This window comes from Lagopus muta, chromosome 2 (genome assembly GCF_023343835.1).
Source record: "Lagopus muta isolate bLagMut1 chromosome 2, bLagMut1 primary, whole genome shotgun sequence".
Lineage (NCBI taxonomy): Eukaryota > Metazoa > Chordata > Aves > Galliformes > Phasianidae > Lagopus > Lagopus muta.
This window is the reverse complement of record NC_064434.1, coordinates 18,065,185-18,080,917: the sequence shown is the minus strand read 5'-3', so window position 1 is coordinate 18,080,917 and position 15,733 is coordinate 18,065,185. Positions and strand designations below refer to the sequence as shown.

The 15,733-nt window shown below is 40.5% G+C and overlaps 1 protein-coding gene across 2 annotated transcripts in view; it reads right to left on the bottom strand.

Moving 5' to 3' along the window:
- Positions 1–10,889, bottom strand: part of PXDN (peroxidasin) — a 77,497-nt gene extending 66,608 nt beyond the window's left edge. Inside the window, exon 1 of one of the 2 annotated variants that reach the window (XM_048936644.1) lies at positions 10,571–10,889. In XM_048936644.1, the coding sequence (XP_048792601.1) occupies positions 10,571–10,767 (197 nt within the window). In that variant the 5' untranslated portion in view covers positions 10,768–10,889. The remainder of the gene's footprint in view (positions 1–10,570) is intronic. The other variant, XM_048936643.1, reaches the window with a different exon arrangement.
- Between the last annotated feature and the right edge of the window lie 4,844 nt (positions 10,890–15,733).

The window sequence follows — 15,733 nt, the reverse complement described above, 5'->3', positions numbered from 1 at the left end:
ACTGCATTCATTCTAGAATCTTTCACAAGGTTTAAAAAGCTGTGCCAGGCACTGTCCAAACCCTTAGATATCCTAATCATTGCTACAAGTAACTAGTACACACATCTATATTAAACAAAAGGAGGTGAAGCTGAAAGCTCACACCAATAATAATCCTTGTTATTTGCAATAAATCAAACTTCCACTCAGTTTTATTTTTAAAAGACTCAATTGACTCTCATTAGCAACAGTAATAATTCCATACCAAAAATAAAAGGAAAAAAAAAGTCAAATCTGGCAGCCAGATAAGCAAAGGAAGCAAAAGGAAATATTTGAGTCATTCTATTCCAGCTTGGCCAGCCCTCATTGCACCATCTCTTTGGATTGCCTTGAAACTCTGCCCATATTTGCAGTAATAAAGTGAAGTTATTTTTGTTTTGTTTTCATCAAATCCAAATGGAACAAATGATTGACAATTTGGCTCAGTTGCTTCCACTTCACTGTGTGTATATGTGCACATGCACAGATACACGCTGCATGTGTAGCATGCATAAGCACATATAAAACACATGCACACAAGTTTTTAAAGTATGAACTCACTTTTTATACATAAAATTCTCTTACCCTGTGTGATACGATTTTAAATGCCACCTTCATAAATGGATCTTTTCTGTAAGATGAAGAATTACATAGCCTATGAGACTGTATACACATAGTGTGACTTGCTCAAAGGAGACTCAGTAAATGTCCAAGTCCAGGAAGAGTTATAAGCCTGAGCAGTACTCAGGAATACAAAACTAACCATAAGATCACTTTGCAAGTTGAAAGCTAGAGTGTTCAAAAATATTTGATCACAAAATATTACATGAAGTGGGAAATAATACTGTAAACAGTAAGCTTTAAAAGACTCAGAAATATGAATCCAACAAGACGTAATTGAAAAAAATACCATTCTGAGAGACGAATCAAGATCAGTGAAAATTTACAGTTCATTTTTCCATTGTACAAAGAAAGATTGGGGCCTAAAAACATTAATAGAATATTTTAATTTTACCATTATACAAAAGAAAATTTTCCTGTAAGAGGATATTTTGTAATTCAAATAATAAAAATTATGCAATTTTGTACATCACACATTATTTCTCTTCTTCATTATTTTTTGAAAAATTGTTATTTGCTACTTTTCATAACAGCAAGAGCAATTTATCCTATTATACTATGCTGCATTTCTTTTCACACTTCCTTCTATCTTTATCTCTTCTTTATTAGCTATATTTTCTGCTTTATTTTTTATTAGGCTTCTGACCTTTTAATTCGAACTTAGTTTCTTTAAAAGCCAATCTGTGAGCACACACAGACATCTTAACTTTTATTTAAAATCCAAACGATAAAGTTACATACAGAAATGGTACAAAGGAAATATTTTTGTACTCTAAGAGTGGTTATACACTGGACCAGAATTCCAAGAGAGATGGTTGATGCCCCATGCTTGTCAGTGCTCAAGACACATTTGGACAATGCCCTCAGTAGTAAGCTTTAACTTTCAGATTGCCCTGGAGTGGTCAGGCAGTTGGACTTGATCTGTGAAGGTCCTGTCCAACTGAACTATTCTATAATTTCCTGCTGGCTAATGACACTCCCGTCTCTTCTCATTAAGAGAGTACTGACATCACCCGGGAGAGAAGTCAGTAAGACCTACTCAGAAAAATGGAGGAGGTCGGAATATTTATTCATCATATTTTTTCTCTTAGGTATGTGTTTACCAGAATGTTAGATGAAACTCACTCCTATCTCTATTTCAGATATAGACACTCCTGATGATACAAGAGATAGGCATCTCCCTGTTGTTTTCCCATCAGTCTTCTTTGGGAATTAGGGCAGAAAGAATATATTCACTTGTGTCCAAGCATTCATTTTCTTACTCTTTCCAGTGACTAACTAATCCCATGTTTATCTCTGCTACTCATAAATTTCGTATTCTTTTCAATGTCCCTCATGCCTACAGATTCCCCAAAGCAATGATGAAAAATAATATAATTCATCTCTTTTAATTTTGTTGTTTGGAAAAACTGAGTAGCAACAGAAGCACTGAAGTTAACCATCAGCAGAACTGGGAAAACAAAAACATCTAAAACTGTGGGTTTTCAACTGGAAATTTCAACTGTGGGTTTACACAGCAACAGCGATCCACAGATCTAGATCAAACTCATGGTTTTCTAAAAAGTTTTGGTAGAACAATAGAAAAAGCTTTAGGCTGACTACAGTCCAAACTCCCAATGAAAATTTTTGAAGCAGCTACTTTATACAAATATTTTACATGGTCTTGATAATCATATAAAGAGATACCAGCAGTAATTGGTAAATTTTCATAGTAAAACAAAGTCACCTGTAGAGTTTCAGTTATCTGTAGTGAGTTCTGTATTGTTCAGTACATTCAGAAGTAAAAGTGAGGTGAACAATGAGATGACGAACTTCTCCTTATGACATTCATTTATTTTCACAAAGTCTGACTAGGAAGGGCCTGCCATTAGTCCACAAATTAAAACATAGACTAAATGCACATAAATACAAGGTAGTGTAGATTGAGAAAACAATGCAAGCTTGGCAAATAGAATGGTGAGACTAGAACTAATCATTGCTAATTATTGTCAATAATTAGCTACATTTGATGATTCTGTGAAAACAACAGTTCAAGAAATGGAGGTAGCATGCTGAAAATTACTAGGAAAGGAACAGAAAACAAAAATAGACTTGCAAAGCTGCTCTATAATCCCCATTAACTCACCAGAAATCTCCATGCAAATACAGTGGAAAGTTATAATTTCATCACCTCAAAACAGAGTGGAGTGGGGAAGGAGAAATTTAGATGATGAAAGCTCGGGAACACTGACCTTTCAATAAAAAGACTTTTCTGTTTTGAAAACAGGCTGGCACTGAGACAGTGGAAAGGGATTGAATATTCATTGTCTCTTCCAGCAGAAAAAAAATCATAGAATCACACAAGTCGGAAAAGATCTTCAAGATCATCAAGTCCATTCATTAGCCTGATCTACTGAGGCAAATCACCAACCATGACACATAGTGCCATGTCCACAAATCTCTTAAATAAACACCTCCAGGTTGACTACCACTTCCCTGGGCAGCCTGCTCCAACACCTAACACACTCTCCACAAAGAAATTCTTCATAATGTCCAATTTAATCTCCCTTGGCACAACTTGAAGTCATGTCCCTGTGTTGTATAACTTGTCTCCTGCGGAAAGAGATCAATACCAATCACACTGCAACATCCTTTCAGCAGTTGAAGATAGCAATGAGGTCCCTCCTCAGCCTCATCTTCTCCAGACTAAACAACCTCAATACCCCCATCTATTCCTTCCAAGTCTTGGTTTGTAGTCCATTTATCAGCTTTGTTGCTCTTCTCTTCAGACGCTTGAACAACTCAGTGTTCTTGTAGTGAGGGTTCCCTATTCCAGCTGGCTAAGCTATTTCTGATGCAGGCCAGGATGCCATTGGCCATCTTGGCCACAGAGGCACACCGTTGGCTCACGTTCAAAGCTGAGAGACACCAAATGAAGCAAGCAACCTGGAGGCTTCACATATTAGAAGACAACAGCTTACACTATGTAGTTTGTATAGGTTCCTTAACACCAAAAGTGATGACTGTAAGTTACAGTTTAATTAGTTGAAAAAAGAGGCTAAACAATTTGTGGAAGAGAAATCCATCGAGACTTACACTTACTATTGAAATTGTCTTTTTAGGTGAAAAATCCATTACTAGCAAATTAATTATAGGAATGAACCACTACATGCTTACTCTATGCTACCTGCCTTTTTACAAGCTGTACATTCAGTAACCCTGAAAGAACAGGTATTAGAACAAATGGATCATTTGTATTACTCAATCTGGGCATCTGCCATTAAAAAAAATATGTGTTTAGCACTTTAATATATGTTATATATTTACTAGTAAAAAAATATTGTAGTAAAAAGGATGGAAACCAAAAATTGTATTTATTAACTGTAGTATAATACAATGTATTCTTCTCGTGACAGTTTATGGTATTAAATCTACAGTAAGATACTTGCAGGAAATGATGGATATGATTTTACCCCATACTTTTTCCCCCATTCTTAAACAAAGAAACTTGATGAAGGTTAACTCTCTACTGAGATGACAGAAATACTTCCCCACTGGTTAATCTACTTATCTGAAGACATGTTCTTGAAACAAAGACTCATTTGGGTCTTCTGCTACATCCTTTAGCAGATTTCCATGATATCTCCCAGAAAATGCCAATCACTGTATCAGTACTGTTCCTTTTTCGCCCTGCTAAAGGATAAACACATTCTGCAAGTTCTGTAAACGTCCCAGTGCATTCACACCATGGCCCTGTCTTATTCCATCAGCAGAACAGACAGACAGCCCAGGAATGGCTTTAGCAGGATTCACATCCTACACACTCTCCAAAGTTGCTTTGCTGAGGAGGCTTAGTATCCTTTCTAGCATCATTTTGACTTGTTGGTACTCAGAGGATAGGGTGTAATGGGCATGCCAGTAGAAATTCTCTTCTTTTAGCAACCTTGAAAATTAATTATTCTATGCATTGTGTATTCCTTAGCCTCTGATTTTTGTAAACTGTCTCCTTCTGTTGAAAATATCATGAAAATATCTTCCTCTGAAAACATTTTAAACTTTTGTTTAGACAAATAAATACAGATGTCTACATACAGATGTTTAAACTCCCATTATTGTCAACAGAAGATTAGTTAGCGCAGTTAGCGTAAGCTGGAGAACAACTAAACTGCCCAGATAGCAGCAGCTTCATTCAGTTCAGTGGTATCCACTGTTTTAAGTTGTCCTCAGCTGAAACAACTGCTGGGAGCAAGTAGGTATGACACAGGCCCAATGTGTACCCTAACCTACATTCTTTTTGGAGAAGCAGATGGAGGCTAGAAAGGATTCCCTTAAGGGAATTCAAATGGTGCTAGATACTTACAGTTAGAAAATGAATTGAATCCTAGATGTTCCCTTCAGGGTGATCTGAATCTTTCTCCAGGGTCAATTGACTTCATTTGGTACATTGCTACTCAACATAGGGAAAGCTCAGAAATCTAATATGGCTCTGGATCCCTAAGTAGAGACACATAAATGTAGACATTTTAATCTTAAATTGGATCTGCAGTTGGTAATAAAATTCCTATGAAGGAAGACCTAAAATAATTTTATTGAAATAATTTTATACCATTCCCTTGCTTTGAGTAATTCAGGGAAATTGTTGGCATCTAATGCAGCTCGTGGCCTGGTCGAGAGTCTGACAAAATCTATGTCTGCATTCAGCTATTCTCAAATACTTCAAGGAAATCTCCAGTATCTGTACTTATCATTTATTTATTTATTTATTTATTAACTCTAAGTATACCTAGACCTCCAAGTTTTAACTGAAATCTGAAACCAGTGGCATATCTCTCATCTGTGTCTTATGCCTAAATTGATACTCAGCAGCCAAGTGATTGAGCTTACTCGTAGCCTTGATTTGAGACTACAACTCTTTGTCCCTCACGGCGTCAAGGTGTAATTATTTGGTCTCTTTAATTCCTTAGCCTATTGGAAGTTCTCTAAAAGGTTTTCAAAGATCTGATTGGAAGCAAGAATCCTGCATTTTTGAGATGAGAATAACATGATGCTTTGCTGACTGATAATGCACTACTTGCAAACAGTAGATCTGCAAGTAGCACACATCATTCCACTGTAATAGCTCAGAGACTCCTGCATTGACAGAAATTTTACATATTGCCTATTCCTTTTTCCTAAATGCCTCTGTTAGGAGACATAATGTTATCAACAAATCAATATAAAAACAGCAGTAAGTCTCCATTACCCCCATCTCTTTGGTAATTCATTTACACTCCAGATGTATGTGATTTGTGAAATACAGTCTCTTTTTTTTTTTTCTTGTTTCCAGTTGTATTAAGACAGATGTTCTTGAAAAGAATGGATTTCACTAGCATTTTGAATACACAAGACCTGATTCCACAGAAATTATAACAGAACTCTGAGGCAAATATAAATACTTCTTATTCTACTATCTAGAAACTCTGGAGGGAATTTAAGAAATAGTTTCTCTTTTTCCTTTGGATGAATCCTTGACATTTATACTGCAAGATGGAAGTTAAAAAAAGGAAAAAGTTTCCAATTTGTAGGTAGGTCACATGAAAGTAAGGCCTCCTATTTATTTGGATGGAAACTACAATAGATACAAAGAGTAACACTGTTTCATAGAGCAAATTCTCAGCTACAAAATACTGTTTCTCAAGATAGTCACCACCATTAGGCCGTTCACCTAGATGAGCTGAATTATGTGGTGTGACATGTATGTCTGACAGGAACGGCTTGCTTTTAATATCACTAACATCACTGCTGAAATGCACCACCCACCACCCCACTGTGCTCACATTGACCATTTGCTCTACGTAAACATATAGCAAGCTTCATTGGGAGCCATTTTTTCCACATGAAGGAACCCAATTCCACACCTTTGCTTCATATGCCCTTCCACGTCAGAGTCCATTTTGTCAGACCTCCCTTGTGCTGCTATCTGTCACATGTTAACAGAACTTAAGAGAATATTGGTGGGAAAGTTCAACCTCTACTGCCACTCTACCAATGTAAGCTTTTGATGTCATGCGCCAATATCATAAAATAGGAGGCATTACTTTCAAAGCAGCCCTCAAAAAATATGTAAACTATCCAATTTGTAGAATATGTTGGAACTGTGACCAAAGGCATGGTGTAACAAGTAACAAGTGTCACTGAGACTGCTGCCTTCAATTCACCTTCAGTGACTCCCTTCCAGTAGCAACTCACCCAGAATGATTACAATTAAAGAAGTCCTACAAAACTCTGATCACTTGAAATTACACTTCCTAATTCAAATATGATTATTCTGTTATGCTATTCATAACAGACACAGAAGAGAATCAAAGAAGCAATTATATCTAGCAAACACTACAAGTGACTTGAGTTGTATTTTCCTTTTCAATAATTTGCCTGTCATTCTTAGTGCAGATCAAATCCACTTCCTTTTGTTACAAATACTTTTGGTCAATTCTTACCTGCTTACTACACAGTGAGGTTCTATTCTTATTCAGTCTTTGAGCCCCAACTAGAGGGGATACAATCATGCTCATAGAGCATGCAAACATTACATAGCCAGCAAAAAAAAACAACAACAACAACAAAAAAAAACGAATGAATATCCAGGTGCTGCCAAGTAAAACTTTGGACAAATTTCAGTACTGGTTTGAGTGTGTGTAGCCAGGCTTGTAGACAGGTTTGAGTTTTGGTCCTGTTGAGAGAAGATGCAAATACTGACATACTGCTTCAACACTCAAAGGCCTCCTGTCAGAATTACAAATGCCATGAGTTAGAAATGGCTGTTAAATCCCAGGGGATTTCTGTGTTTAAAATATCTTCCAAACAAAAGTAAGATTAGGTATAATCAGGGAAGAAAGGACAGCAGCAGTTCCATACCCAGAATTTTACATCCCTCAACCACTTCAATGGTCTCAAACATAAAGCAATTTATGTGGGTACACCAGCACTTAATTTTCAGTTAGAGACTGAAGAACCTTCCACAACAACACTGAAGGCATGAAATAGTTCTGCAATTGACTCTGGAAATGAGGCTTCACTCTCAAGGAAAAATCAGGTGTGGGCCAAGGCTGGATGGGGCTATAGGCAGCCTGATCTATCAGTATGCAACCCTGCCCGCAGTTGCAGGTTGGAACTAGATGATCTTTGAAGTCCCTTCCAACTCAATCCATTCTATGATTCTATCACTGGGATGCTAGACCTCCTTCTACACAAAGAGGATCACATCTTTTATGTATAGAAGGGCAATCCCCTCATCGTAGGTGAAATCATGTGCTCATATAAGATGCCATAAGCACTTTTGAAGCTGCGAGAAGCCCCTGCATGAAACAAATCTATGCCATGGATCCCAGCCTGCAGCAGGGAAGGGGAAGTGCCAAAAAGTGGGAGAAGCAGGAAGAGTGAGAAAATGTACAGCCAGGAGTAACACTGGCAAGGTCAGCAACCAGCAATGTTACAAGCAGTTTTCAAAAGCGAGCCTGGGATTATGAGTAGACATTTTTGATATGTGGGGAAAAAACATTTGGCTGCACTGCTGTTCTGGCCCCATGCTGTTTTAATCCATAGAAAAAATTATATGTGAAGTAGAACAAAGTCAACTCTGCTTCCAAAAATGCAACAGCTTTCAGAACCAAAGCTTGGAAAAACACAAAATAAATATATGTTTATAAAGAAGAAAACACAATGTTGTTAGAACATTACCTCACAGGTAACCTGTGTCTTAAGAAATAAATAAAGCAGACACAAATACAGAATTTACAAACATCTGTAAAATGGGCTTAAGCCACTAGCAACACAATTTTCCGGAAGTCTTAAGTCCTTGTTTTAAAGCCAAAGATGCTCTATTGAAGCTAACTCATTATTTCTAATTACCTAGCTACCATCACCGCCACTAAAAAGCATTTAACATACAGCCTCCAAACAGAAGACAATCAAACCGGCAGAGAAATAAATGCTTTTGATTTCATGCTAAAAAAAAGAAACTGCAGTTCCACAAAGCAGTAAGGTAAATTTGGTCATCACATCACCTGGTAACTCAAGGAGCACTTCAGACAGATGCCATACTTCCTAGAACTAAAGGCAAGCAGTTCATAGAGTAGGCAAGCGTATTTGCATACACTCACAGAATCATACCACAGAACAGCTTGGGTTGGAAAAAGTCTTAAAGCCCACCCAATTCCAACCCCCTGCTCTGAGCAGGGTTGCCACCCACTAGATCAAGTTGCCAAGGGCCGCATCTAACCTGGCCATGCTTGTTGCTAAACAAGTTGTATCAGTGCTCTTTGTCCCAGGGACACATATTGCCAGATTATCTTCCACTTCATCTCCTCTCCACTCCCATTCAGCAGAACCCTAGCAAAAGAAGTAACTGTGTGTTTATAAAAGTTGTACTACTGAAGACCTTAGCATATTTACAGCTGACCCTTGTCAGCTACTAAAAAAAGGAAAATGCCAATACTCAGATGAAAAGTAAGGCCCCATTACGTTTTGAAGAACAATGGTCACCCACAGCCTATTTGGAGAATTACTGTTCTTTGTCAAGTTGAAAAAGAACGCCGTAACTTCCTTTTAATTACTTCTGCAGCATTGCAGGATGCATTATGCCAAAATGACCGCTCTGATTTGGGATACTAAACAATATGATATATTAGTGGTGTTAGAGGACATAATGCTCACATTGTTCATACATTCTGCTCTGAGTCACTGCAAGATTAATAATACCCACCATAAGGGAAGATCTGCCCTGGCCAGGGCCATCAAACACTTTGTGCCATGGCAGCTCTTCTATTTCTCACTACCTCTACTGTGAAACAAAAGATTTCCCTCCATACTCTAAAGTTCATAATTTGTATTTTTTTATTTTTAACTTGTTTAAGACGATTTGGACAACTAGTTTTACATGGTTTCCTGTAAGTTCCATGCAGAAGGTGTTCTGTGAATGTACTTTATTTCAAATGTAAGAAACATTAACCACCCACTTCCTGAATTGTTCCCTAAAAGGCTTACAAGTGCTGCTGGACCGATCGGGCTCTGCCAAAAGGACAAGCTCCTTGCCAAGGAGGAACTCAGTTAAAACATTAGTGACTGCACTCCTCACATTAAACAACACTTGCAAGCTGAAACACACCACAGCTTTATGGATCCCCTATGAAAATACCTGACAAAGTCACAACTCCATTTATTACAGGAGGCCCAGAAAGAAGATTCCCATGGCCAAGCACTGCTTTCATGAGTGCATGTGTGCAGGGATGGATAGGGCTGGTGCCAGGAGCTCTGACTGCAGCAGCACACAAGTGGATCAGCGGAACAAACCCTTCCCTTGACAGGAACCTGCACACAATGCTTCCTTAGAACTTTGCATTTATTGTCAGGGGGGGAAAAAATGGCCGGGAAGATGACCGCCTCAATAAGACCAACGTGAGTGCTGAGCTTCTGCAGCGCCAAATCTTACAGCCAACGCAACCACAGCCACAGAATACCTTGCGTTGGAAGGGACCTCAAAAATCGTCTAGTTCCAACTTCCTGCCGCAATCCCGCTCCCAAGAGCCGAGCCCTGACCCCGCAGAGGACCGGATGGGCGCTTCAGCTGACAGTTCAGTCCCGCCTGCTTTAAGCACAGGACCGCACGGTCCTTAGGGTTGCACGTCCTCAAGTTCTGTAGTGACTCGAAGCGGGTAAGGCCAACGTCTGAATCCCGGTTTGCTCCTACACGGACACCACTCCTCCGCAGCGAGCGGACAGCCCTCATCCACCCGTCCCGTCGCTCCCACTCTTGCCAGCCCCTCCGCAGCGCCCAAACGCGGCCCTCCGCTGCCTCCGGGAGCTCCGCAGCGGGGCCAAGCCCCCTCCCCCGGCTGCAAACAAAGGGCCGAGGCCCCACAGCCGCCCCGAGTGCTTCCCTCCCCGCAGGTATCCCCTCCCGCTGCCAGCCACTCACAGGATGGTGGTCTGCGGCGACACGGCGGGCACGCTCTCCAGCATCAGATGCATGCAGCGCACGGTGCTGCGGAAGCAGAGGCAGCGGCTGGGGCACCACACGCTGCCGCGCTGCGGCGGGGGCTGCGCGGAGGCGGGGGGGGCGAGCTCCGAGCTGCTCAGGAGCAGGAGCAGCAGGCAGAGCCCGGGGGGGGCCATGATGCGCTGCCGGGGGGGGAGGAGGAGGAGGACAAGGAGGAAGGGGTCCGGCAGCAGCTCCACGCCGCAGCTGGCGCTGTGCTCGGCGGCGGCGGGGCGCTCCCCTGCCCCGCGCAGGCAGGAGGAGGAGGAGGGGACGACGGTGGGACCGCCCCGGCCGGCTCAGGGCTGGGAGCCGCCCCGCAGCCCCGCGCTAAGAGCCGAGCCGACGAGTTCCCCGCTCGGCTGTGCGCACGGGGAAGTGACCCTGGGGGGTAGCAAGAGGGAGTAGAGAGGGTAGAAGAGGGAGGGGAGGAGGGAAAAGGGAGGGAGGGAGAAGAAAATAGGAAGGGAAAAGGAAAAGAAAGGGAGATGGCGAATGAGAAAGAAAGACAAGGGGGAGAACGTGAACAAGAAACTCAGTGCGCATTCCCAACACCCGCTGTGACCGCTGCTCGTAGCCATACCTCCGTCCCCTTTGCTCCTTATCCCCTGGGGCAAAGAGGACAGCGCTGACTTCATGTTACCCCAGTGGGAAGATGCAAGTTCCACGCATCTAATGCCACTCCTCCCATGTACACAACCCCAGACTGTTCCTTCTCAGAGTTGGACCATGCAAGTCTGCGGGATTTCCACAGAACTGCCCTCAGCTGTTTTGGGTTGGTGCATACACAGCCCAGGAGGTGTAAGACCACCAGGATGTGTCTAAGCTTACAGGAACTATGTCTGCAGCCTCATCTGCCACAATCTCAGCACCTCCCCAAAATACTCTACTAGATTCCCTTTGAGGTTTCTCACCTTCAGAACAGTGTTATTCTTCTATGAAGTCATGTCCAAAGCAGTCAGGCACGTCTTCTCCAGCACCCTCTTGGCTTTGACTCTCCCAAATGGAGTCAACAATGAGTTCTTTCTGTGACAGCTGTGGCCACAGCTCACCTATTGAGCATATAACAACAACACACTCTTACAGATGAGGGATGTCACCAACTCATCCCACCACAGAAATAACCCATGGCACTTCTGCAGGGTTGCCTGCAGTCCTTTTTCTTAAAATAAATAAATAAATAAAAACCAGAGACCATTCTTGGCTAAAACAGCTGTAGTGATTCTTATTCCAAATCTCTCTGTTAGAACTTGGTTTTAGCACGTCAGATAATGAATCCAGAGTTTTCTTTTTTCCTGCACCAAACTGAACACCAAATGTAAGAAATCAAAGCCTGAGGAGCACTGTGAGTGCTGGAACTCAGTTCTGGGTCCACTCTGGTGAAAACATGCTTCTATTTTGAGATATTACAGCTCTCTTCCCTAAAGTGAGACATGACTCCCTGTCTATTAAAAAGGAGTTAGCTGATGGAAGCACAGACAGGTTTTTCTTGTTCTAGAGAGCCCCAAGTCCATTAAAGCAGCCCAAATCTGTTTGAGATAGGGGATGCTCAGTGCTGATAACTGGAGAGTCAAAGGCTCCTGGATGGCTCCTAACACTCTGACAATGAATTTGGTACATTTCTAAATGTTGTTGTAGAGCTGGGCTTAATCTGTTACTTCAACACAGAAACTCAGATAAACGTCAGCTGTGCTGTACAGTGAAGGATGGCAGGCAGAAGCAGAAGAGAGGCTGTGAGACTTTGCTGGAGCAGCAGTTAGAGTGTGCATCACCTCGGTGTGGATTCAGCAAGCATCTGTTGTGTGTATCACTGCCTCTGCATTTGTAATCAGTGCTGGACCATGTATACAGTCTGAAAATCATACTTGTTTCCTGGTCCAGGAAAAGCTTGGACACTTTTGACCTACACAGTGCAAGTATTGGCAAAGTTAGTTTTTGTTCCCGGAAATGCCACTCACATGAGAGCATTGTGGTCTCTGTAAATCTGTCATCCCCCAGTGCCCATACGAAAAGAAGCAGAACCTGTGAGCTTAGATAATCAAACAGTAATACAGAGCTACTGCTAAGTGAGGATTTAACTGTAGATCACTGTTTATTGCAGGGGAGTTGCACTAGATGACCTTTAAGCATCCCTTCCAACTCAAACGATTCTATGATTCTATTCTATGATTCCGTATTTCATAGCATTTAAGAAACTATTATATTAGTTTATTTTGTGGTACTGTGGTACTTTATGATGGTTCTCATCCAAAACTTAAGGACACAGCCAAAGCTGATTAAACTTTATGCAGGTATTTAAATTGGTTCTGAATTGTTTATAGCATTTGGGAACTGACTAGGCTATTGCATTATGCATTGGAAATATCTGATCTACAGCTATTATTCCAAGAGTAAGAGTAGAAGTTCAGATTGGATATCAGGAAACATTTATTCTCCAAAAGAGTGATGATGCATTGGCACAGGCTGCCCAGGGGGGTGGTGGAGTCACATCCATGAAGATGCTCAAGAACTGAGGAGTTATGGCACTGAAGTTAGGGGCATGGTGGGGGTGGGCTGATGGTTGCACTAGATGACCTTAGCAGCCTTTTGAACCTTAATGATTCTATGATTCCAAGTAAGTAGATATTTTGCTCCAAATTAGGTGATTTAGCCTTAGCATACTACATAGCATCCTTGCCATTTACTTTAAGTTATGTGTAACCTCCAGGCTCTTGGCTAACGCATTATGAATTCCTCATAAGGCATTTCAGATGTAGTGTTCATGCCCTGTGGAGCCTGCTGGTAGGCGAGGTGGTAAGCAATTAACTGGGCACTGGAACAGCATAGAATATTATTGCTTTTAATTAAAATGTATTGCAGATTAACCTGACATTCACTGAGATGTTGAGACTGCAGTCAGTTCTGTCAGTGTGCTGATTAAATCTTCAAACGTAAAGGCCACATTTCCCAAGGCCAAAGACTGCATCTTGTTTTCAGCTCATAAAACGCACACTAGCTTGGCAGGGAGAGAATAGAGAAATGTGGGTGGGTGGAGAAGTCCTCTCAGAGATGAATAGGAAGATCCAAAAAAGCTTTCAAGAGATTTTCTCAAGTAGTAATGAGGGAGTTTAAAAAGATGTTTAGAGAGCGGGTCATAAAGGAAACCTACTTTATTTAAAGCTGCATAGTAAAGTTGTTTACACCACTGCATGTTGGAAATTAATCTCATTTTTGGAATTTCTCACAGCTTCTTAACTGTTCTTCATAAACTTTCTTTAACATGTGAGTTTTTATAGCTAGGTCATGATTTATTTTCAGAACTAAACAAAGCTGTGGAAAAACATATTTTATTGAAGACTGTGTATACAGCTGCAACAGGAAGAAGACAAATTTCCTAAGTTTTATAATGTTTGCTTTCTCAACCTCAAAACACTATTTCTCTACTGTGATAACATAAAAAGAGTAAGAAGTTTGTCTTGAACAAACCTGAGACACAAAGCACTTGTGGCTGCTGCAGCTGAAATCAATGAGAAACAGCTCATTGACTTCAAAAAGAAGAAAAGCAGGCCTGAAGGACGCTTCTCTGTCCATTTATGGTGTTCATGAAACACCATAGCATTTAAAGGTTGGGGAAAGTCTTACTCTTCTGTGAATTTGGTTCACCCCTCTGTCTTCTGGTCCTCACATGCCTTTGGTGCTCCAAACGAACATACTCCAGACAACACTCCATAGTTCATACTTATAATAATGCTGGCATCCTTTTTGGCTTTTGAATGCTTTGTTATTATTTCTCTGTTCACTGCAGGAGAGTTGGACTAGATAACCTTTGAGAATCCCTTCCAGCTCAAACAATTCGATGATTCCATGATTGAAAATTACAGAAATCTTTCCCCCAGCCTCCAATCTGGTTTATCTGTATCTTATTTTCTTTCCTAAAATGCACTGCCAAAAACTCTGTATAATGACTTTAATATTGATTGCATGTTATTCTGAATTGATGGCAGAGAAGTTTCCAATTAAATTCCAAATTATTTTGATACATCTTCCTGTTCCTGGTCAATTTTAATAAAATATTTTCTATAAAATGTGTAGGATTATTTTTGTTCAACATGTATATAAATATCGGTGAGAAACTGACTTTGAGTTCTCTCATTGAGGAGCTGGTCTAGCAAAAGATAAAATATTTATTCCGGAAGTAAGAGTCTTTTCTTTCTGAGTGCTGGGAGAAGCCCTTAACTTACTGTTAGATGCAACGAAAATCTCCCTTTTTTTTCCTTTTTCTTTTTTCTTTTTTCTGTGTTTCCTACTTATCGCCCAGACTTTTTGTCAAATGCTGCCACTTGCTGGTTTTACTCTGTACTAGTAATTTAGTTACACTGCTTTTGCTTTGCCGAGGTAGTAAAAAAGAAATGCTTTCATATGAATCAAATGATCAGATATAAGAAATATAGGCACAAGCCTCTTTGATTTCACTTCTATAGTTAGCATTTTACCTCTGGATATAAAGCAAGGCATTGAAGATATTTTAGCGTGTCTTCAGACACCTGACATTAGAAACCATAGACATTCGCAGAGACAGAAGTGTGACTCAGTTTATTGTTTAGGACCAATTTAGCCAGCAGTAACCATAACAGCTAAGAGAAATAGACTGTAAAAATAGCTGATTCAGGAAAAAAGAAAAAAAAAAAAAAAAAAGCACCATAAAAACACATGTAAAGTGCTTTTGTTACAATATGCTTGCACAGGACCCTAAACATATCTGACCTTTAACCTTCGAAAGGCAGAAGCAAAATTCAAGATTGCTTTGAGAGCATATAATCACGGCCTTCCTTTTTATTACACATGCATACTGACTGTCATGATTTATCTGGATGGAACATGAGCAAGTATGCAAAACTAAGGGTATCAGCTCAATTATTTACTTTTAAACGCACTTATTCACTTATAGAATCATAGAATCATAGAATCACTAAGGTTGGAAAAGACCTAAAAGATCACCCAGTCCACATAACACTTTTAACACTTATAAGCTTTTCTCAGCTATCCAGGAAAGCCTACATCATGCTCAGGCACATACTTTGCTAAATACTGCATGCTTCTCCATAGTCAGATGGAATATAATTT